Genomic DNA, 24292 nt, shown 5'->3' with positions numbered 1-24292 from the left:
AAACTTTGTCATTTTCTTCCGTGACCCTCACTGCCAGCAGAACCACCCACAGTATAAACACGAGCCCCAAACTATGTCCCAGGTGTCTGCAATTCTCTTTTCAGGCGTCTAGATTAAAAATGTAACGTGTACAATTATGTTTTCTATTGCCCTGTGAAAATTCCTGCAATGCAGAATAATTTCCTAACCACAGAGCTTACAACTTTGATGAGGAATTATCTAGGCAAATAGTGAATCTGGAAAAAAGGCCAATTACAGGCTTGATGATACTTGTTTAGCCAAAGAGATGGAGATGGAGACGCCTCCCTTTGCTGGAGAACCGCTTCATCGAGGTAACTGTGGATTTGAGAAGCGAAACGAAAGCTGCGTGTATTAGGGGACCTGGGGAGAGGTGTCCAGCTGTTACGGGGACGGGATGCACCTCATCCCAGCCAGGAGGGTAGGGTGGTGAGCTGGGCACGACCCTGTGCTCATTCTGTTCACTCCCCACGACGTACATGTTCTTGGGGCCTCCAAGGGGCGGGGGTGTTCTCAGTGTGCTGAGCTACTGAAGGGTGTTAGCCAAACAGTAATCTGGGTGAGGCTGAGCAGAGTCTCAGAATGAGACAGCTGTTGCTGTAGGATGCTTCTGCCAGGCAGTGGGCAGACGGGGTTGGTGGCTGGTAACGGGAGCAACTTCTCCATGCAGGCAGGCGGGGGCCCAACATGGTTCTCTGCCCTGGTGAGGGTCAGTGCTCCCTGTGGCAGAGGCTGAGCTGTGTCCTGGGCTGGCTCTGCCCCTCCTCACCTCTGACCCTTCTTCCTTGACCAGCCTGAATACGGGGCCGGGGGCTGGCACCATGTGTTCCTGCTTTGATGGAAGATTAGGTCTGTGCCCTCTTTCTTCAGATCTTTGGATTCTCACACACCTTTCTTCTCAAAAAAGGCTGGCTCCTGCCAGTGAAAGTTTTGGCTTTTAACACTACTGTCCTTTCCTTGCCTTAGTCCAGAACTCAAGAGCAGAATACTGCTCTTTCACTCTACTTTCCCGCTATAACCACCGAACCTGCCTGGGTGAGGAGGCCTCTGAGTCACCGTGGAGAGGAAGACAAGCAAAAAGGAAGAGTTCCAGAGTCCTCCCTGCCCCAAAGCAGCTGCTGTTGCTCCAGCCTTCACCCCGCCTAGGTGAGGCAGCCCAGAAGTGCTGTTGGTGCCATCAGCCAAAGACTACCATGAGCACAGCAGACTCACTGCAATGAGGGAGACCTCGCACTTCAAGAAACGGGGGGCATCTCTGTAGGAGGGTGTTGGAAAAGACTTAGGGTAGGGCCTGTCCTGGGCGACTGGGGAGTGCTGGAGGAAATGCACTTTGCTCTGTGTTTAAAGCTGTCATGGTGCAGATTCTGAGACTGCTATCTTAATAATTCTTATCTAGAAGGTGGGAAAGCTGAGCAAAGTGAAGCTGTCGTTGGTAAGAAGTGGCAGACGCTCAGTCACCAGGACGGGCGTCTCGTCTTCGGCTGACTTGGACACTGCCCCATTCTGGTGTGTGTTCATGTGGGGTCCTGCTTTTGTCCTGCCCTGTCTTCCTGTGTGTGTCAAATCTCCCTCTGCTGTCCTCTTATAAGGACACAGGTGATGGCATTTAGGGCACATCCACGTAATGCAGGATAATCTCCCCATCTCAGGTCCTTAACTTAATCACATCTACAAAGATCCTTCTTCCAAAATAAGGTAACATTTACAGGTTCCTGGGACTCGGACCTGATATCTTTGAGGGCCATTCTTCAGCCTGCCACATGCTATACCAGATTACGAGCTTTCATGGCTTAAAATAATACACATTCCTTTTCTTACAGTTCTGGAGGTCAGAAGTCCAACACAAGTCTCAAGGGGCTAAAAGCAAGGTGTTGGCATGGCTGGTTCCTTCCAGAAGCTCCAGGGGAGAATCAGTTCCAGGCTTGTTCCAGCTTCTAGAAGCTGCCAGCATTCCTCGGTTCCTGGCTGCACCACCCAATCTCTGCCTCTGTGGTCACACTGACTCTTGTCAACTGAAAAAGTAAATCAGACAGTTGTTTTACTCATAAAACAAGTTTATTTGGGAATAGCCAAAAGAATTGCAACTCAGGATGTGCATGCTATGGGCAACCACAGGCAAATCCAGAGAACAAAGGAGGAGCTGCTTTTACAGAGAAAGGGGGGAGAGGGAGAGGCTGTTCTAAAGGAAAGTCCATTGGGGGAGAGGAACAGTTCAGGGCGGCAATGCTTCTCATTATCTGGGCTGCTGCCAGGTGGGGAGAGAAATCTTCCTGCAGTAGTAGAGTACCAGCCATGCCTTTCAGTCAGTGATGGCCTGCATATAGGATGGTGGTCCCATAAGATTAGTACCATGCAGCCTAGGTGTTGTGGGAATTAAAAAAAGAAACTGTAATCAAATCGAAATCGGGAAGGCCTGTAGGGGGAGCTCTTACCCCCATCACATGTCGTCAATGTCACCAACCAGGAAGACAGGACATTCATATCTCCAGCAGGAAGTACAACTACTTTAGGACTGAAGGAAGATTTCTCTCCCAAACCACCAACAGCCCAGCCAATGAGACAGGCCACAGCCCAGCCAATGAAAAGCCCCACAGCCCAGCCAATGAGAAATACCACAGCCCAGCCAATGAAAAACCCCACAGCCCAGCCAATGAAAAGCCCCACAGCCCAGCCAATGAGAAATGCCACAGCCCAGCTAATGAGAAACCCCACAGCCCAGCCAATGAGAAACACCACAGCTCAGCCAATGACAAATGCCAAAGCTCAGCCAATGAGAAGCATGCCGCCCTGAACTGTCACTTTCCCCCAATGGACTTTCCTTCAGAGCAGCACCCCCCTCCTCTGTAAAAGCAGCTCCTCCTTTGTTCTCTGGATCTGCCTGTGGTTCCCCATGGCACACACATCCCAAATTGGAATTCTGTTGGCTATTCTTGAATAAACTCATTTTGAGATAAATAACAGGCAAACTTGCCCTGTCAGTTGACAGTGTGTAGTAGGCTATACCATCTAGGTTTGTGTAAGTACACTCTATCATGTTTACACAATGTACCTCCTGCTGGAGATGCAAGCGTCCTTCCCTTCCTGTTTGGTGTCAGTGACAATGATCTGATACGGCGTGAGAGCTCTGCCTACAGTTCTTCCCCACTCCAGTTTAGTCCAGGTTTCTCTTATTAATTTCACACCTTCCTGCCTCCCCCTTATAATGTGATTACATTTCAGGCCACCTGGATAACCCAGGCTACTCTCCCCATCTCAAGATCCTTAATTTAATCCCATCTGCAAAGTCCCTTCTGCCATATAAAGTGACACATTCCCAGGTTGCAGAGATTAGGAGTGCACATCCTTGGGGTCCATCATTCAGCGACCACACATGCCCCTCCTCTACTGGAGATTATAGCTCTCTTGCCCCCAGGAGTAACCACCATCTCCAATCTGTATAAACCATGCCCCTGGTTTTCTTCATATGTCTGCATCCACATACATATGTATCCGTACACAATAGGTTGTTGAGTTTGCCTATTGTGAGCTTTGTGAATCCTACCATAGGTATACTTTTGCAACTTGCTTTCTTTGTTCAACATTCTTTTGAGATTCATCCACCTGGACACAAACGGCTCTGGCTGTTCCTTTTCATGCCTCTGTGGAATTGTGTGGTGATGGACGCCACAAACTGTCCATTGCTGCGTGGATGGAGTATATTTGATTCTCCACAAGTGGCTAAACTCCCCTGGCCTTGCACTGTATTTTTCATCTTTTTTTCCCAAGCCTTTAATAACCCCATAATAGATAGAGACATCTCATGGGTAGCCAGTCCCCAGTGGAGACACTCCTTGCCTCACAGGGGTACTCTGAGTATTCCGAGGGAATTCTGGGAAGTGTTTCTTTCTGTGGCCTATATTGTTAAAATATTGCATGGTATTTTTCCTCTTACAAATAGAAAGTTGGGTTTTAACATGGAACATATGTAACACCTATTCCCTCTATCCCTGACTCAAACCCCAGTCTGCCCCCCAGAGCTGAGAACGTGCCTTCCTCTCTCCCTCTTAGGAAAGGGTGAGGATCCTAACACTCGTTTCAAGTTCCTTTTCCTGTCTTCCACCTGAAGACTTGTGAGCTATCAATGGGGGTGTGTTAGTTTCTGAGGACTGCCAAAAGGGTCCCAGAGGGTTGGCTCAAACAAGGATGTCCATGTTCTCACAGTCAGGGGCCCTAGGGCAGGTGCCCCAAGGCCTCTTCCCACTGTGTTTGGTGGCTCACAATTCTTGGCATTCGTGGTGTGTGGCCATAGCACTCCAATCTCGGGCTCTGTTGTTACATGGCTGTCCTCCCCAGTTTTCCCCCTTCTCTTCTAAGGAGGACATTTGTCATGGATTTAAGGCCCACCCTAAATCCAGGATGATCTCATCTCGGGATACTTAATTACATCTGCAAAGAATCTCCAAGGAAGGTCACATTCACAGGTTCTGGGTGGACACATCTTTTGGGGGCCACCATTCAATCCACTCCGGTGGGTGATGCAGCTTTGAGCTTCCCGGTCAGGATGCGATGGTTGTGGTGAGGGGATGTCCTTACTGGTGCCCCCAGCCTATTGCAGCCAAAGAAGGACTTTGAGTGAGGTGAGAACTGAAGTTGGCCCGAAAGGTGGCCCTCAGGGAAATCAAGGAAATGCTGAGTCTCTCCACTTCCCTGAGGGCCCGTGTCAGTGAGGTCACCATGGGTACCTGCACACTCTTGCTCCACAGTAATGACCAGACAAACGAAAGCAAGACCCTCTGGCAACAGGGTTCTTTCTGAGTGTGTGGGCTGCGGTGAGGAGCCCCAGGTCTGCCATTAGATCCTGGCCCCTATCCCAAACCGTGGGCCGGCTGCCTGTCCAGCTCCCCAAGCCGGGCCAGCCTGCATTACCCCCATATATGAGGAACCCAGTTATTCAACAAACTGGAGGCACCATCTGCGGCACAGAGGGAGAGCTGCTCCGGCAGACACCGACCACACACTGGAAAGGTCTCTGCCCTGGAGGGTGGACCAGCAGCCCAAGTGTGCAGATGGAAGGGCAGCAGGCGGGTGGGAAGGGGGTGCTGCCTGGAATGCAGGTGTCCAGGTAGGAGGGAGAGATAGGAGACGGGAGAGTGAGGCGGGAGAGCAGAGGGCTCTCTGGGCAAGAGACCCCCAAGGCCGGCTGCTCCTGCCTCCATGGCTGCTCATGTTAGATTAGAGCAGGACCATGGGCCAGGTCCTGTGTGTCCCAGGGGGCTCTGTGTGTCCTGAGGGTGCTCAGTGCCCTGGGGGTTCTGTGTGTCCCAGGGGATTCTGCATTCTGGGGGGGTCCTGTGTCATGGGGGTGGTTCTGAATGGAGAGGCTTCTATACTTTCATATACTTCTGTTTGCTGACTTGTATACATTTGGCTATTTTTGTGTATATTTTACTTCTATATGTGTTAAAAACCCCGTAAAGCATTACCATTTTCATTTATCTTTCTAATCGATTTAAAACAAGAAAACTCTCTTACACTTACCTAAATTTATATGATTTCTTGGAGTCGGGGGCTGCTGTGGGCCCTGCCTGCTCATGAGGGGCTCCAGGCTCGGCGGCCTCTTTGAATCCCCTCCCCTCCCGAGGGTGGTCGTCCTCAGGCTCAGCTCCGCCCCTCGCAGGCGGTCCCCGCCCCCAGACGCGCCGCGCCCTCCCCCGCTCAGGCCCCGCCCCCTCCGGCCAGGCCCCGCCCCGGGCTCGGACACGCCCTCCTCAGGTCCGCCCGCCCCCGGACGCGGCCACGCCCCCCGTAGACCCGGGCCCGCCTCCGCGCACGTGACGCTCTCGGCGCTCGCTCCCCGCCCTGGCCGTCCGCGGGTGGATGCACCCGGCGCTCCGCAGCGCCCTGGCTGCGCGCGCACGCACGGCCGCTCGTCGCTTCCGGCCGCGGCGGCCTCCGCGCCGGCCTGACGGGACCCCAGCCCCGGCCTCCCGAGCGGCATGAGGCGGTGAGGGGCGGCGGCGCCATGAACCTCCTGCCGTGCAACCCCCACGGCAACGGGCTGCTCTACGCCGGCTTCAACCAGGACCACGGTGAGGGCGCCCCGCCGCGGCCCCCGGCCCGGCCGCCTCCCCCGGGGCGGGCCCGGTCCCTCCGGCCCTCACGCGGACAGACGGCGGGCGATCCCGCGGAGCCCCGCTCCTGCGCGCCCGGCCGTTATCGCCGGGCCCGCGTCGGCGCCCCGCGTCGGTCTCACCGGAAGCCGTCCGAGGCGCGCCGCCCCCGGCCGCGCCTTTGTTCGGTGGGGTCGGAGCCTCTCCGGCGGAGGCGCGGCCGGGGCTCGGGCGCCGCGGGCTGGAGCCGCCCTGCCCGTGCCGGAGGGCCTGCGGGCGGGCCGAGGCGCGCGGCGGCTCCCGGGCCGGCTGCCGAGAGCCCTGCGCGGCGCCTGCGCGGCCCGTTCCTGAGGGTCTGCGCCGCGGGGCCCGCGGGGCGAGGAGGGCGGCCTGGCGCGCCGGCCGGCCTGCGGGGTCGAGTCGGTGTCACCGAGGGGCACGGCGGGGACGGTGGAACCTGCGCCAGCCCGAGACAGCCGGTGGTTCTCGCCCATTGCGCGCGGCGGGCTCTCGGGCCTTCGGGGCCGTGGAGGGCTCCCGGAGGCGGCGGCGGGCACACCGGGAAGGCTGGAAGCGGTGGCGGCCGCGGCCGGGGACCGCAGGCGGTGTGGGTTCGCTCGCGCTGCGGGGATTGCGGAGGAACGCGTTTAGGATCCGGGAGCTGTGCGTTGGGGGCGCGATGTAGGACATCGGGCAGTGTGTGGCTGAGCGCTTGGGTTCCGATTACTGGAGGAGGGCTGGTGGGGTTTTTAAGAGGTTCTGGTAATATGTGAGAACTCTTTAAGGACTTAATAGGGTTGTGACAACTCCTTAAGAAACGTGCTTTCAGTGAAGAGTTGGTCGGCTGATAGTGATGGACGGGAGAGAACTGTAAAAACTCCTGCGGTGACTTTCGTGTCTGTGAAAGCAGAAAGATTGAACCCATTTAATGCAAGGACATCATTTTTATATACCTGCCTTAACACGAAATGAGGAATCTTTGTGTTAAGCTTCAGTATAATAATTGAGGCTCATAATGATGCTAATTATTTAAGAAAGCGGTAAAGTTTATAATATTTTTATAAAGGTTTCATCAAAGATTGTTTTAAAAAGACAGCTTCGGCTTTTAAAGGGATGTATTTCAGTTGTCTGAAAAATGCGCTTTTGTAAAACTAGCTTGTTTCATTGTAACAAATTTTGAGTAAAGCTTACAGTGTTTTCGGGGAAAAAAATGCTTGTTTACTTAAGCTTTTGGTTACCTTTAGGTTAATTTCCTGTGATATAAATTTATGCCAGATGCTGAGTTGATTACATTTTGCTTTTACTTATACTGATTTTTAATTTTTACTCTCGGCGCTTTTAACACTCTCATTGCAACTTTAGGCTTAGAAATTATTATTATTATTTTTTTGGAGGAAGATCAGCCCTGACCTAACATCTGCTGCTAATCCTCCTGTTTTTGCTGAGGAAGACTGGCCCTGAGCTAACATCTGTGCCCATCTTCCGCTACTTTCTATGTGGGACGCCTGCCACAGCATGGCTTGACAAGCCGTGCCATGTCCACACCCGGGATCCGAACCGGGGAACCCCAGGCCTCCGAAGCGGAACATGGGCACTTAACTGCTGCGCCACCAGGCGGACCCAGAAATTATTATTATTATTGTTATTTTTTTTTTAAGATTGGCACCTGATCTAACATCTGTTGCCATTCTTTTTTTTTCTTCTCCCCAGAGCCCCCCAGTACGTAGTTGTATCTTCTAGTTTTAGGTCCCTCTGGCTCTGCAATGTGGGCCGCTGCCTCAGCGTGGCTTGATGAGTGGTGCCATGTTGGCACCCAGGATCTGAACTGGGGAAACCCTGGGCCACCGAAGCAGAGTGGGTGAACTCAACCCCTCGGCCACAGGCCCGGCCCCACAGTGTAACTTCTGACAGCAGAGATGAGTTTTGCCTGTCTCTGCACTTTCTTTTTGTTTCTGGCTTTTTTATTCAACATAATGTCTTTGAGATTTTTTTCCGTGTTGAGTACAGATGGTTCTCATTGATGTATAGTGTTATTTTGTGTGCATGTATCAAATTCTTTTATCCATTCTACCACTGGTGGGCATTTGGGTAGGTTCCCCCTTTTTGTCCATCACGAGTATAATAGTGCTACCACAAGCATTCTAATAGATGTCTTCTGGTGAACGTGCGTTGTCGTTTCTGCAAGGCATGTGTACCTCGGAGTGGACTTGACAGCTGTAGTAGATAGTGCAAACAGTTTTCCGAAATGGTTGTACCAGTTTGCCCTCCACCAGCAGTTACTGTGCCTCTGCCCCACCTCACACTTGGTATTTTCCATCATTTTGGCCATTTGGGGGAGTGTGTAGATCTCCTTGTGTTGTATTTGAGATTGTATTTGCACTTCCCTATTTTGTATGTTTACTAGCCATTTAGATATTCTCTTTTACGAAATGTCCAAGTCTTCTGCTAAGTTTTCTATTGGGGTCTGCTTTTCTCTTGTGTATTTATAAAGATTGTATATTTTTATATGTCTGTCCGAAATATATGTGTTCTGGTGAAGACAAATAAGGTAGGTGCAGGCTTAAAATTCAGGAAAGATGTAATAGTTGACAGAGGAAGGAAAAAGATTCAGCTACTGTATTGTGTCTGTATCTTCTGAGAAACAAAACTCTGATATCTGTGTCCAGATTACATGATTCCAGTAACACAAAGAGGGAGTTGCAAACCAGAATAAGTTATGAGATAATAAGCAATGTGGCACTTTCGAGTGTATTTCAGACTCCAGGCTAAGATAAAGTGCATTTCAGAGCCTGAAAGTTGATTGCAGAACACAGTCTCCAGCTCGCTGGGTAAGTGTCATGGGTCCTTGAATCTGTCGTGTTCTGCAGTTTTTAAGTAATTTGGACAAAAAATAGAAGCACACTTTTCACCTTTGGAAGGGTGGCTGGTAGAGCAGAATAATTGGTTCCAAAGCTGGAAATCAGTAAGATTGTCATGCAGACTAGTTGTGTGCTTGCTGTGAGGGACCAGGCTTTGCAGCGTGTCTTGTGAAAAAGAATTGGAGAGTTTGGCTTTTGTCCTTCCAGCCACATGAGCCAACAGTCAGACATGGTAGCGTTTAGGGAGGTTAATGTGGTCTTGGGTTGCACTTAAGGCAAATGGAGTCCAGGTCATAGGATCATCTTCAAACTTGAGTGCTTCCTTCAGCTCCTGACAGTTCCCTTAACTGGACCATTAACAACCTGCTGTGTGACTTGGAGATGGTGACCCGGGTCACTGGTGGCCATGACAAGGGTTTAGGGAGTTAGGATTATTTACAGGAGAGAGTTGAGGTCACGGGAGACCTCAGAGCTGCCATCTAAAAGACTATCCTGGGGCAGCCCTTTGCTCTCTTTCCCCAAGCCAGAGTGTCAGCACCTGCTGGGATTGTGGCTGTTCTCCAAGAGACATGGGCTTTCTTGTTCATCGCTGCCTCCCTGGGACTTGGCACCTGACACACGGTGCTCGAGAGATGTGTTTGGAACAGGCAGGCCATTATGTGGTGAGCATTACGAGAGGCCGGTGTTGAGGGAAATGTGCAGTGCCAGAGTGGCTTGTGGAGGTAGCTGGTGAGCCCCTCCTCCTGGAATGAAGACTTCAGCTGGAGCCTGGTCCTCAGGAACCCCAGAGAAGGGTCCTGAAGTGGGAGGTTGGAGTGAGTAACTCCAGAGACTCCTTTGCATGTTAAATGTCAGACCGAGAATGTGCTAGGACGTGTACATCATTTAATAACAGTCTGTGAGAAGAGTAGTTGTGGCGTGTGCAGACAATGTCTGTGGGGCCTGAGCATCCCCAAGAGTTCTTAGGAGAGGCCACTTTCTCCAGACCCCTTTCTTTCCTTTTGCAGCTCTAGGTCTGGGGTCCTTAATGGAGACCCCAGCAAGGTGATTAATGTGTTTCTCTCACACTTTAGGATGCTTTGCCTGTGGGATGGAAAATGGATTCCGAGTCTATAACACTGATCCACTAAAAGAAAAAGAGAAACAAGGTAAGGGGTAACTGACATTTTATAATTTCTCCCCTTTCCAGCCCTCAAAGAGTCTAAATTTTATCTTGCAGATAGCGGGGGTGGGACGGCTGGTTGTGAGAAGTAAATGGGGTTAGTGGCCCTCCGTCAACTTGGATGGCGCAGTCTTCCTTTCGCCGAGCTTCTCGGATGCTGGGCTCTGTGCGGGGATAAGTGCTGACTCAGCGGGCGTCGCCCTGACTCTGATTTCGCCAGTGAATTATCAACTTTGGAACAACTCATGTCTTTTCCCGTCTTCAGTCCTTGCTAGCTCTACGGGAAGAACAAGGTGTAGTTGATGCAAGCCGTTGTCACTCTTCCTGTTGAGTGTAAATTGTAGAGAATTCCAATGATGGATTAAACTGCAGCATATGGGACTCTTAACTCTTGGTAAATGACCAACACTTAGAAAATATTATTTGTAGCAATAAATTATAGTTGCTTCTGTTTACTTATTTCAGTGTCTTAAATTATGTTTTCATGGGATACAAGTTTTCAAAAGCTGGAATCAGGAATTTTATTGATAATAACAGTGGTCCTTTTCCCATTTGACAGGAAAAAAATACTAAATTTACAGGTAGAATTTTTTTTTCAATTTGTTTTTTCCTCCTACATATTTTTCTTAAGCTTTTGTTGTCTCCCAGTCCTTATCTGCTGGGAGAATCAAGCACTGCCAACAGATGAACAAATCTCGGATAAATTACAGAAAATGAACAACATCCTTTTTCTTCCTGCAGTTGTGGTTTTCGTTTTTATTCAATGTGCAAGTTACAATTTCTGATGCTTGAGCTGTTTCTCATCTGTAAGAGGAAGTTGCGCATTCTGGTGCTCCACCAAACATCCCCCTTCCATTTTAACAACTCGTGCGGCAGTGGAACCCCTTTGACAAGTGAAATCTTCCTCACAACCCTGGTGTCTAAAGCAGTCAGTGTTGCTTTATATCTGGAGTTGATTTTGTAAGATGAGCTCTGCAACTTTCATTTATTAGAGAAATAAAGCATAGCCTGGTGGTTAAGGGCTGAGATTCTAGACCTGAATCCTGGCTCTGCCCCTTACCAAGTTGCTGTGTAACCTTGGGGAACTTCCTCACCTTCCCTTGGTCTCAGCTTCTTTATGTGTAAAGGAGGACAACTGCTTACCTCCCAAGGTGGTTGTAAAGATGAGTGGATGTGTAGAACGCAGCGCCTGGCCCACGTTAAGTGCTCTGTCAGCTTGTGCCTCCTGGTTTGTTATAGCGGTAGCAGCAGTGTTACTCTAACGTGAGTCGGTGGGATCAGTGAGCGTCACAGGCATGGTGGGAATCTCCCATCAGTCTTCCGGGCATCTGGCTTCTGTTTGTTTTGGTTGCATAGTGAATTAAGACAACTCTACTTTATACATGCTTAGGAAAGTTACAAAGTATTTTGAAACAGCTTGACTTGTAAATTTCAGGATGCTTTCTACTTAAGTTGACCCAGAAACTTAGAGGAATTGTAGATATTAGTTTCAAAGTTGAATCATTAGCGTATTAACAACTGCTTCCTAATTAATGAAATGTTTACAATAAATTCAGGATTTCTTATAAAAATAAGTTAGACAAGAAGCATCTAAAACTCCTAAATTCCAGAAAGGTTTGCCATCATTCTGCTGTAGTGCACGTGTTGTTCACTCGTGCTGCTGCGCTGCACTGTCTGAGGCAGGCTGTCCTTGAGTTTAGCGGGTAGTGAATTTGGTGCAATGCTTTTTGGTGATGCATTGTAAGAAATTCACCCACATGTGCTTGTAGGTTCATCTGCTATTACATTTCTGGCAACTTACAACTCAACCATAGAAAACAGGCGGAAGACTTGACCTTGTTCCTTTTTTATCTTCGTGGTTTGCTTTCCTAAATGAGGAAGGCGGTTTGCCTGCATTGCAGCAGTCATTCCAGATCTGGGCTCTCGGCCTTGTCTCCTGGGACTGTGGCACTGAGTAAGGAGACCGCATGATTGGCCATGAGCAGGAGTGCCTCTTCCAGGCGCGCCCACCGCTGGCAGGGACTGGAAGCTGGTAGTGCCAGGAAGCTGTCTTGAGGATCCCTGAACAGCTTTCTCCCACCTGCCTCTAGGGTGTTGTAGGTCCTTCATCTGATGCACGGCTGGAGTGGGTTTTCTCAGTGGTCAGAGAAGCATTGCTCTGCTCCAGGGAGAGGCCTGGACTTGCATAGTGCAGCCTGTCTTGGGTGAATTCCTCACCTTCTCTTGATCTCGGTTTCTTTTTCTTTTTTTTTTGCTTTTTCTCCCCAAATTCACCTAGCACGTAGTTGAGTATTTTAGTTGTGGGTCCTTCCAGTTGCGGCATGTGGGGTGCTGCCCCAGCATGGCCTGACGAGCGGCGCTATGTCTGCACCCGGGATCTGAACCGATGAGACCCTGGGCCGCCAAAGTGGAGCGTGTAACCCAACCACTCAGCCATGGGGCCGGCCCCTGTCTCAGTTTCTTTATGTGTAAAATGAGGACAACTGCCTACCTCCTAAAGTGGTTGTAAAGATGTTGTTGTTGTTTGTGCTTTTTTGTGATAAAAAGAAAATAACATGAAATTTCCTGGCCGTTTTAAAGTGTAGAGTTCAGTAGTGTTAAACGTATTCCCGTTGTTGAACAGACCTCCAGAACTCTGTTCATCTTCCCAAATGGAAACTCTGTCCCCATTAAACACTAGCTCCCCATTCCCAGCCTCCCAGCCCATGGCATCCACCATCTTACTTTCTGTCTCTATGAATTTGACAACTTTAGGGACCTCATGTAAGTGGAATCATACGGAGTTTGTCCTTTTGTGCCAGACTTATTTCCCTTAGCAGAATGTCCTCCTAGTTCATCCATGTTGTACCATGTGTCAGAATTTCCATCCTTTTTGAGGCTGAATATTCCATTATATGGGTAGACTACATTTTATTCATCCCTCAATAGAGGTTTGTGTTCGTCCTACCTCTTGGCTATTGTGAATACTGCTGCTATAAACGTGGGTGTGAAAATATCTCTTGGGGATCTTGCTTTCACTTCTTTTGAATATAAACCAAGAAATGGGATTAGTGGATCATGTGGTAATTCTATTTTTGATTTCTTGAGGAACCACCAAAATACTGTTTTCAGTAGCAGCTGCACCAACAGGACTACGTCCTTGTCAACACTTGTTATTTTCTGATTTTCTTGATAGTGGCCATCCTAATGAGAGTGAGGTGATATCTTAGCATGGTTTTGATTTGCATTTCTCTAATGTTTAATGAGGATGTGGAAAGTGTTGAGTACCTTTTCATATGTTTGTTGGACACTTGTATATTGCCTTCAGAGAAATGTCTGTTCAAGTCCTTCGCCCATTTTTTAATTGGGTTATTTGATTTTGTTGTTGTTGTTAATGTTGGGTTGTAGGAATTCTTTATATATTCTGAATATTAACCTTTATCAGGTTTATGATTTGCAAATATTTTCTCCTGTTCTCTAAGTTGCCTTTTCTTTCTGTTGGTTGTGTCCTTTAGTGTACAAAAGTTTTTGAGTTTAATGTAGTTCTATTTGTCTATTTTTGCTTTTGTTGCCTGTGCTTTTCATGTTATATCCAGGAAATCATTGCCATGTCCAATGTCAATGACCAATGTCCAATGTCATGAAGCTTTTTGCCTATGTTTTCTTTTAGGAGTTTCATAGTTTTGGATCTTATGTGTAGGTCTTTAACCCATTTTGAGTTAATTTTGCGTACGGTGTAAGTTAAGGATCCAACTTCATCCTTTTGCATGTGGATGTACAGTTTTCCATTAGCATTTATTGGAGAGACTGTCCTTTCCCCCATTGGGTGGTCAGCAATTACTTAGTAGCAGGTTATTAGAAGTTTCACTGAGCTCTAGTCTATTGCAATCCATTAATGTTTTCAGGAGTCTAAAGGCCAAGACTAAATGTTGACTGGCAGTTCATCTTCCTACTGAGTGGTGAATGAGTTTGTGGGAACCAAGGTAGTGGCCTCAGTTGCTGGAGGTGGTGTCCTCTGCTGCGGGGTAAAGAAGCCCTGGGCTTTTATGCATCTGAAACCACACACCTAGCCGCGAGAGGAGTGCTCTTTAAGGAATGGACCGTTGTAGTCATTTGGGTTTGGACAGTGGCCACATCCTATTAAAGCCAGAATTACTTTGAGGTAGCTTGTGTGTCAAAGGACTATTAAATTGTTTATAAGAAAAGCTGTCTTCACTGTGAATAATATTTTTTTTTTTTAAGATTTTATTTTTTCCTTTTTCTCCCCAAAGCCCCCCGGCACATAGTTGTATATTCTTTGTTGTGGGTCCTTCTAGTTGTGGCATGTGGGACGCTGCCTCAGTGTGGTTTGATGAGCAGTGTCATGTCCACGCCCAGGATTCGAACCAACGAAACACTGGGCTGCCTACGGTGGAGCGCACGAACTTAACCGCTCGGCCACGGGGCCAGCCCCTTCACTGTGAATAATATTAAATATATAGTCCTTTCTAGGGTTTCTACTAGGCCTTGCATTTTAAGTGTCTTATAGAGCGAGCTGATGAACTTTGCAATCATCTTGTGCAGCTATGCCTGCACAGGTGGAAGTTGGTTCTTAGGTTACCTTCTAATTTTCAGAGGTTTTGGCTCCTTACTTGCCTTCTGCTGTGCCCAGGAGCTACAGTCATTACCGACCAGAGTGCAAGGTTGGAGGAAGCTGGGTGGGGCAGTCCTGCTCTGCAGCATAAACCCCCCAGAGCCAGGTCTGCTTCTCTGAGCCCCAGACTTCTCATTGGGCTTCCCACTGCCTGCCTTCTGTCGTGGAGGATCTCTGAAAATTGGCTGACATTTCCCTCAATGTAGTTCATGAACGTTTTTGAGCATTTCAGACTTCAGTGGAAGAGGTGTTTAAGAAGATAAAAAGCTCGACTTCTGCAATGAAGCATTTAGCATGCTTTTTTAGATTTTGCTACCTACATCTTAAAATATGAATTTAGGTATTTCATAACTTCTTAGGATGCTCTGTGCTTAGCATTTATTCATGAAAGCACAGTTCATGATGACAGGATGCAGCCTGTAGCTAATTATTTTTCCTAGGTGGTCACCATTCTGTTTTCTGACTGTAGTTAGATATAAATTGTGATTAAATATCACATGCTCAGTGTTAGGTTTTCACTTTTTTTCTTGTAAAATATATATACTAACTTCTTTTTAATGTCATTTCAGAATTTCTAGAAGGAGGAGTTGGCCATGTTGAAATGTTATTTCGCTGCAACTATTTAGCTTTAGTTGGTGGTGGGAAAAAGCCGAAATACCCTCCCAACAAAGGTAAAGTTCTTGTGCATTTAATACTCATGCCTCATGTGTAGCAGTGTCTGGAACTTTAGAATATCTTTGTGTCTTTGGCCACACTTGACATTCCCTGGTAGTCCTGTGAAGTCTGAAGGACTAAAGCATCCACAAAGAGAGCATCTGGTCTCTGCTGTTCCCAGAAGAAGAAACGCCTGACAAGGGTCACTTGTTCTCATCAACATAGTTGCCTGCTTTTCAGTTAATTTGGAAGTGGGCGCATGCCATGCCTCTGGACCCCATTTTGTTCTGGGTATTCTCCTGTGGGTTGACATCACAGATGTGACGAGTGCATTTTAAAGCAAGATATAGGGAGATTACTTTTCTTACAAAGAGCAGTTGACCTCCAGAAACACTACTTTGGTTGCCATGTAGAACAAAAAACCAACTTGGCCCTAGGTTTAAGGATATTGTTTTTGGTATGTGTGTGTAAGTCTGTGTGTGTTCAAAGAGATTGCAGTGTGAAAGATCTGGTTCTTTTTAAGTAAGGAAGAAACAGAAAACTTTACCAACCACAGCTGTGTGCTTCATGCCTACCAACTAGATACTGGGGGAAGAGAAAGAAACCCAGGAAAGGAGGATAGAATGGCAGAAGGGTGGCAGGTGGATTGGGGTAGTGGGTGGAGACAGATCCAGGGGGCCTTGAAGACCAGGTGAGGGTGTGGTCAGGAAGGCAGTGCTGTCAGATCTTAGGAACATTCTAGTCTAAAGCAGTGTGTAAGGCTGAGTGAAGAGACACCAGAGGTTGGAGGCAGAAACGGGAGCTGTTGTTCACAGGACGGGGTAGGGAGAGAGAAGCAAGTGTGGTCATCAGAGTCAAAAGCTGGAGATGGGTGGAGGAGGATGAGGCCTGAGAAAAGTCACTGGGCCTGCTAACCTGGGTGACCACTGGCGGCCGTGGAAGACTGTTGAGTTGGAGCCCGCTGGTAAGTGACAGGTTCCACAGAGGATGGGTAGTGGCAGAGAAGGTGGAGACTGCGCTCTTTCAAAGTTTGGCGGGTAGTGATGAAAGTCTCCCAATAAAGAGTGAAGACGAGGGTGGGACGTGTTCTGGGGGGTGCCCTGGGCAGGAAGAGGAGCTGGAGGTCTGCTTGAGATAGTGCAGTGGGGTGTAGCCCAGGCCTGACAGGAAAGTGAAGAAAGGCACAGAGTTCTAGATGAGCCTTGACAGGCTTGGGGCCCAGGCTCACAGTTCTCAGTGGAGCCTAATGGATTCTATGAACTGCCCTCAGGTGAGGGGTCCCCCTGACAACCCCTCCTGAACAGCCGAGCAGGTGTGTACAGCCCCCCAGCTTGTCGTCACAGGCTGAAGAGCAGAAAGCCCAGGGTGCTGTCCGGGTCATTGCCAGCATGGCCCAGATGAGCAGCACCTGTGGCTGTGAGTCCTGCAAGAGGCCACCCAGAAGTGACATGGAAGCAGCTGTGCTTGGAGAGAGAACAGGGGCGGGTTGTGCAATGGAATAAGAATTACTTTACCTGGCGTCTTTGGGGATGGGCAGAAGTCCTACTGCTGGATCAATTTTTGTCTTGTCACGAAGAATTTTATTGATCATTGATGAGGAAGGGAATCAGGAGCCTGGTGTGTTGGCCTTCCCTTGCCCCTACCTATGGCACTGTTAGGAGAGTGCCTCCCTAGGGCTCTTCCAAGGGAACAGTCAGACTGGATAATCTCTGGGGTCTCCTTCACCTGTAACATCTTACTCTCCATAGGAAAATTCCAACAAGTGAAAGGGTCTCAAATTTTATAGAGTTAGAGGAAAGCAATTTTCTAACATTAAATTTTGAGAAAAATTTAAATTTACTTATTGTAGAGTGCTAAAGGCAATTTTAAAATAAGAATTTAGTCTGTTTAAGCTTTTCTAAGATTAAAAATGTTTTTTTTCATAATGTCAAAATTCCTTCATGAATTTACTCTTAATAATTAGAAATAAAGATACTTGCTGTTGAACTGTAAAGAGTCTGGCATCTTTGGTTTCTGAAAAACAGAATAAAACAAGACTGGAGGAGACAAGCTGTCACAGTGAGACCAGCTGAGTTCTAATGGAGACTGTTCAGGCAGAGCAGAAAGCCCTTTTCATTTAGTCAAGACCTTAGAGGACAAAGGAGAATTCTAGAATTACTGAATATAGTCTTGCATCACTTAATGACCGGGACATGTTCTGAGAAGTGCGTCATCAGGCACTTTCATCGTTGTGAGAACATCACAGGGTGTACTTACACAAACATAGGTGGTGTAGGCTCTACACCAATGCTGTATGGGACTATGGGAGCACTGCCATCATAAGGGCCTGTCATTGACTGAAATGTGGTTATACGGCACATGACTGTATACCTTTTGCTATCAGGAGCTGTATTAAAAGACAGACACACAGAATCCTGCATAGCACATTTGAACTTTCTGGCACACTGCAGGAAGGCAGCTCGAAGACCTTGGAGGCCAGCGGAGTTTCCCCCCCTTTACAAATGGGGAATTGACGGTCAATCCAGGTTAGGTCCTTGGATTTTTCTCTCTACCCAAGCATCGCATCTGGTCACTTTTCTTTTGAGAACAAGAATTTGTGATGCTGCCTTTGTTGCTTCATCACGCCTTTTCCAGAAATTTCTGATAATGGAATTCACCCGATTTGTGACCCGCTTGACATGGCTCCTCTGGGATTCTGTCTGGTTTTACATTTGTTTTCCATTAGACTTGTTGGTGTGAGGCAGTGGAGCCAGAGGAAGTGCACTTGCGAATCCCTTTACAAGTTCAGCAGTACGAGTGTCCTTTGCCCGGAGGTTGTGAACATGTTGGCTTTGGAAGGTTATTATTTTCGATAAGAAACTCTATTGACCTAGTGATTCTTCCACTTAATATCGTGTTTAGTGCATTTAAGGAGGAGCCAACTTTAGAGGTTTGTTGAATGAAGAGATTTATCAAACAAAGATGGTATTTTAAAGGAGTAAGAAGAATAAAATTGCTTCATTTTTGAATGGTCATAGATTTTAATTAACCTCTTCAATAGTAAGTACATTTTATGTTACTTAATAAGTTTGGTAGTTCTTGCAGGCTGGTATTAAATTATCTCTTGATTTGAAACTTAGGTCCCTTAGTCCATTCTGTCAAGACTTAGGCCTGAATCTGGCCTCCAGGACTTGTGTTGGTCATGGTGTCAGGACTTGCAGGGAAACATTCGTTCCCTCCCTTCCTTGGTCACCTTGCCCCTGACCTGACTGTGAGGGAGACTCACCTTCCCTCACGTCACACCCTCCATGGATGGCTTTCCTAGTAGAGAGGATGGGAATGGGTGGATACCCCACTCCCCATGCCTCTTCCCAAGCACAGTGCTGGTCGCCATTCCCATCCTCACAGGTTATCTGTCAATTATCTCAGCCCTTTGGATGCAGACTACTAATCCATCATGATAAAATATTGCAGTGTGAGCAAGAAAACACGACAGAAGACATTCCTGAGCTTCAGGAAGAGTAAGAACAGTCAGGGTGGGGTTGAGGTCCCTGGCCCTGGTTTTTATCCATCTAATTCCACAATAAAACCGAAACCTTTTTCACACTTAGTAACTATGGTTAGGCTTGCCTTGTGGCTCAGTCAAGTGAAACCTAGGAAGGAGAGGTAGGGAGTTTGCCTGAAAAGAGGAGAGATTAGAGCATGCATGAATGCGTGTGTGTTTCAGAGAGAGACAGAGATTGACTGCCTCCGGTGTTGAGCAGGCGTGTGAGTGCTGGAAGAGGAGGAAGGGGAGGGAACAAGTGAGCTCTGGGCTGCCAGAGAAGGAAAGGTGTGAGTTGGAGGTGTTCTGAGACCTGGGAGGGAGGGGGACCGTGGTTCCTAGTGGGAGAGCAACATCTCTACCTGGTCCGGTGTTTGTGGGGTCAGGACTCCTTCAGAAGTGGCCTTAACGATGCAGCACTGTAGCCTGCCTATTATTGTGTTCATAAATCCTTTCTGACATTTCAGTGATGATCTGGGATGACCTGAAAAAGAAGACGGTTATTGAAATAGAATTTTCTACAGAAGTCAAGGCAGTCAAATTGCGGCGAGATAGGTATGTTCGATATCTGATTCTCAAAGTGGAATAGTCGCTTTCTCTGAAGGTGGCTGAAATACTGTATAGAAGGAAGAAAAGTGTTTAGGAAAATGATGTATTAAGATGTGATAATTAGTTAATAACCCAAAGGACATAAGGATTATTTATGTGCCACAAGGAAGATGGTGAACTTTACTGGCTTTCAAGGATCTCTTGGAGGCAAGTAATCAGTGGGCATGGATGAAAGGGGCCTGCCATGGACCAGGCCCTTGGCTCTCAGTCCTTCAAGAGAGCTGGCCCCATCCAGCAGGTGCAGACGAGGACACAAATTTTGGACCTTGAATTGCCTCACTCTTAGTCCATGCTTTTCCAAATGCTGCTTCAATACATATTTTCAATGTGAAAGTAAAGGAAAATTCAGAACCTCCTGTAGTGAGAAGGTGTCATTGAACCTCACCTGTTGAAAGTAGCAGTTTTCTCTCAGCCATTGCCTTCATGGTGTTTAAGAGAATATAGGAGTTTTTCCCAGTATGTTGAGCAAGATAGAGCAAAGCTTTATTAATCTGGATTTTAATCTGGTATGATTTACATGTTCTGCTCAGCTCTAGGAGGACAAAGGGCGTCAACAAGGTGAATGTAAAAAGGGGTCTGTCGTGCCCCGTTCATAGGTAGGTTTGTTCCTTCCAGTAATGTCAGTATTTAGGGGCCTTTGATAATGCAAATATTGGAGCCAAATCAAGAATCTTCTACTTCCCAACATTTCTGAATGATCAAGACATATCTGAAAGCATATAGAAATAGAATTTCTGCCCCATATGTTCTACTTGGTTCTTACTCTAGAGGAAATATTTGAAGATAATGTGTCTTCAGACCTCAGAACGGTCTGTTAGCTGGCCTCTACGCAGGTGCGAGGAGCATGCCCATCAGTGCCCTGCTCCAAAGACCTCAGCTGCAAGGGGCCCTGGCTAAAGAACAAATGATCCTTTTGTGTATGGTGTTGCAGTGTTTGAGTTTCAAAATGATAACAAAAATCACAAAATGTTTTGAGTTTCACTTTTGGAGAGAGGAATTCTGATTGTATTTTTTTCTTTACAGAATTGTGGTGGTTTTGGACTCCATGATTAAGGTGTTTACATTCACACACAATCCCCATCAGTTGCACGTCTTTGAAACCTGCTATAATCCTAAAGGTAAATTCAGAGAAGGAGGGACGATGGAAATTGGCTTCCTCGTGTCCAGTCCAGACAGGGACGCAGATCTGCGCTGGGTGCCTTCTCCTCCAGGCAGGTCTTTATCTGAGCAGCTGGCGTCCGTGGGGAGCGGAGTCCTGAGGCGCATCAGGGCTTTCTTCTTCCACACCCTTCCCTAGCTCGCTCTGCGTCCTCTTGGGTGGACTGTCCACAGCCCGGCCTCCTGGGCAGTTGTCCTGAGACCTGCCCTCTCATCAGAGTTGTGGGGGGCAGGCTTTCACCAGACTCTTCCAAAGTCAGCCATTCGGGAACCCTGTGGTGGGCCCCAGAATCATGTTTTCCTTAAGTTCTGAGGCATTTCCTTCCCTTTTTCTTCTGGAGGGAGGATTGCTTGTAGCTGACTTTGTGATTCATTATGTCATCTTAATTTCTCTTTAAAATTTTTGTCTTTTTCTCCCAGCTTTATTTTGGTATAATTTACATAAAACTCATTTCAATAAATTTTATTTACTGTAAACAGTTGTATAACTACCACTACAGTCAAGACAGCAGTCCCATCACCCAAAAAACTTTCCTCGGGCAGTCGCCCACCACCACGTTTTGCTGTGTTTGGTGTCTTTCTCTTAGCTTAGTATTGTTTAGATTCCTTCATGTTTTTTGTGTATATTATCATTTTGCCCCTTTTTATTGCTGAGTACTATTCCATGGTCTGGATATACCACAGTTACTATCCCCACCAGTTTTTCTGGCTCTTATAAATAGAAGCTGCTATGACTGTTCACGTATAAATCTCTGCATGGATATATTTTTCATTTCTCTTGAGTAAATGCTGAGGAGTACAATTGTTAGGTTATGTTGTAACTATATGTTTAACTATAAAATACTGACAAAGTGTTTTCCAAAGTGGCCTTACATTGCATTCTCATAATCAGTGACTTAGGAGAGTTCGCACTGCAGCATATCCTTGTCAGCACTTGGTACTGTCCATCGTTCTAACTTTTCACGTTATTGTGGCTGTGGTCATAGTGTCTCCCTGTGGTTCTGGTTTGCCTTTCTCTGGGGACCACTCATGTTAAGCAGCTTTTCATGTGCTTCTTGCCACTCCTCTGCCTTCTTTTGTGCAGTGTCTGTGACTCTTTTTATCTTCTTACTGAGCCGTAAGCGTTCTTTATACACTCTAGACAAAGCCCTTTGTCATACTGTGCAGATATTTTCAGTTAATCTGTGGCTTTTTGCATAACAGAGATTTTCTTTATGTTTCCTTGCAGAAGTTTAATAGTGCGTGTTTTGTTTGTTTGTTTGTTTGGTGAGGAAGATTGGCCCTGAGCTAACATCTGTGCCAGTCTTCCTCTGTTTTCTATGTGGGACAGCACCACAGCATGGCTTAGTGAGTGGTGCATAGGTCCGTGCCCAGGATCTGAACCTGCTAACCCTGGGCCGCTGAAGCTGAGTTTGCGAACTTCACTACACCACTGGGCCGGCCCCAAATAATAGCTTTTGATCCTAAGTTAGGTCTTTGAGCTATTTCAAGTTAATTTTTTTATATGGCATGAGGCAAAGGTGCAGATCTGTTTTTTTCTATATAGATATCAAGTTTCTAGTAACATTTGTTAAAAAGACTATTTTTTCTGCATTGAATTACCTTGGTACTTTTTTTCTGATCCTATAAGTGTAAATGATCTGTGTTTCTGTCCTTATATACCATACTGCCTTGATTTCTGGAGCTTTAAAAAAATTCTTGAAATTAGGTAGTATAAGTCTTGCAATCTTGTTTTTCTTTTACAAGAAATTTTTTTGACTGTCTAAGACCTCTGCCTTTCTTTTCAGCTTTATTGTCGATGTGTCTCTTTCTTAAACAAAAGCCTTTGGAGGTTTTCGTTGTGACTGCACTGATGGTAGAGGAATGTGCATTCCAGCGCGTGATCACAGCACGTGCTCCATCGGCCAGGGTTCTGGTTCTCCTTTGCAGTGGCGCACTGTCTTATGCATCTGTTGTCAAATTTATTCCTAAATATTTTGGTCTTTTTATGCTATTGTTAATGGAGTAGTTTTTAGATTTTACAATTTTGCATTGTCAGTGGCTGACATGACGAAAGACAGACATTTGATAAAGTTTATTCAATAATAAGTTCAGTAAATGTTTCCAATTATGAGATGGTCTCCTGGGAGGTAGCTTTGCTTGGCCCTCTGATACCCTTTACAATGAAAAGATCTTGTGACCGATTTAAATAGAAACCCGTGAATAATTCCCGTTATTTTCTCTTGGGAACTGGAGGGCAAAGAGCAGATTTTGGTTGTGTGGCAGCAGAGGCTCTGAAGGTGGTTTTGAGTCCTTGGTGGGTTTTCTCTGTCTCTGTTTAGGCCTCTGTGTCCTGTGCCCCAATAGTAACAACTCCCTCCTGGCCTTCCCGGGCACACACACGGGCCATGTGCAGCTTGTGGACCTGGCCAGCACCGAGAAGCCGCCCGTGGACATTCCTGCCCACGAGGGCGTCCTGAGCTGCATTGCTCTCAACCTGCAGGGAACAAGAATTGCAACGGCATCTGAAAAAGTGAGTGCGTGTCGCCCCTCACTGAGGTCGTGTGCTCCCATAGCTGCCCTCGCACTCCTTAGGACTGACTTGTGGCCTCTGCAGGAAACCAGTCCTTCCCTGAGGATTCTGACTCCCCGCAGGTTCTTGGCTACTTCTCTCAGGAAATGAGTTGTGGTTGACATAGATGGTCCAAAAGCCGTTTTATTTGGTCGTGCCTCATCTTTTTGGCAGCTGAATTACAGTCTTAGCGTCTCTATCTAGCTGTGGGAGTTACAAATAAGATGCTGTTTCTCTAGACAATGAACTGACATCACTCAGGGAACGGGTCAGCCTGGGCCTTGTGTTCTCTTGGGGCTCCACCAGGGAGCCGATGCATGGGCTTAGTGGAGGCCGATGCCCGTGGACCTGGGCCCCAGGTCTCCCTCACTGCCCAGTGCTGTTGGACTAAAGAGTCACCAACTTGTCCTCAGGTAGGACAGAGGGAAAGGTTGAGTTTTAGATCATGAGGGTGAGTTGGGGAAGGGTTTTATGGGCTAATGGGTTTTTGAATATAAATCATTTCAAAAAACTAATTAAAAAGTTGTGAATCTTTGATAATGAAACACTTCACTGTTTTTCAAAGGGGACCCTTATAAGAATATTTGATACTTCATCAGGGCATTTAATCCAGGAACTACGAAGAGGATCTCAAGCAGCTAATATTTATTGGTAAGAGCGAACATTTTGCCCTAGAGAAGGCCATTGCTTTGGGCTGCCTGGAAATGGGTGCTGTGTGATTGGAAGGGAGAGTCATGACCCCCACTGTGAGGCGGGCGGAGGCTGCTCTGCTGTTAAGGGGTCGGGTTTCAGCTCGCTTTATTATTACTAATTTTGACTTTTTATTATGGTAATATATACAAAAGTAGAAAGAATATTATATTAACCGCTGTTAACCCATCACTCTGCTTTAGTATTTATCAGTATTTACAGTTTTATTTCATGTCTTCACTATCCCTTCAGCATAGTTTTCTGTAGTATTTTAGGGCAAATACTAGAGACCTTGTCAGCTCACCTGTAATTCCTTCCGCCTCCTTTGAGAGACTGAACTACTTCCTCTCCGATAATTGTTCCACACC

General features: G+C 47.1%; 1 protein-coding gene across 3 annotated transcripts in view; it reads left to right on the top strand.

Annotated features, from left to right (window-relative positions):
• The first annotated feature begins 5887 nt into the window (after positions 1–5887).
• Positions 5888–24292, top strand: part of WDR45B (WD repeat domain 45B) — a 21481-nt gene continuing 3076 nt past the window's right edge. Inside the window, exons 1-7 of one of the 3 annotated variants that reach the window (XM_046675133.1) lie at positions 5888–6086; positions 10039–10113; positions 15309–15410; positions 19384–19471; positions 20549–20643; positions 23005–23195; positions 23800–23885. In XM_046675133.1, the coding sequence (XP_046531089.1) occupies positions 6020–6086; positions 10039–10113; positions 15309–15410; positions 19384–19471; positions 20549–20643; positions 23005–23195; positions 23800–23885 (704 nt within the window). In that variant the 5' untranslated portion in view covers positions 5888–6019. Of the gene's footprint in view, positions 6087–10038; positions 10114–10417; positions 10522–15308; positions 15411–18780; positions 18894–19383; positions 19472–20548; positions 20644–23004; positions 23196–23799; positions 23886–24292 lie in introns of those variants that run through there. The other 2 variants (XM_046675136.1, XM_046675134.1) reach the window with 2 other exon arrangements.

This window comes from Equus quagga, chromosome 11 (assembly GCF_021613505.1).
Source record: "Equus quagga isolate Etosha38 chromosome 11, UCLA_HA_Equagga_1.0, whole genome shotgun sequence".
NCBI classification, from domain to species: Eukaryota; Metazoa; Chordata; class Mammalia; order Perissodactyla; family Equidae; genus Equus; species Equus quagga.
This window is presented reverse-complemented; position numbering and strand designations above follow the sequence as displayed.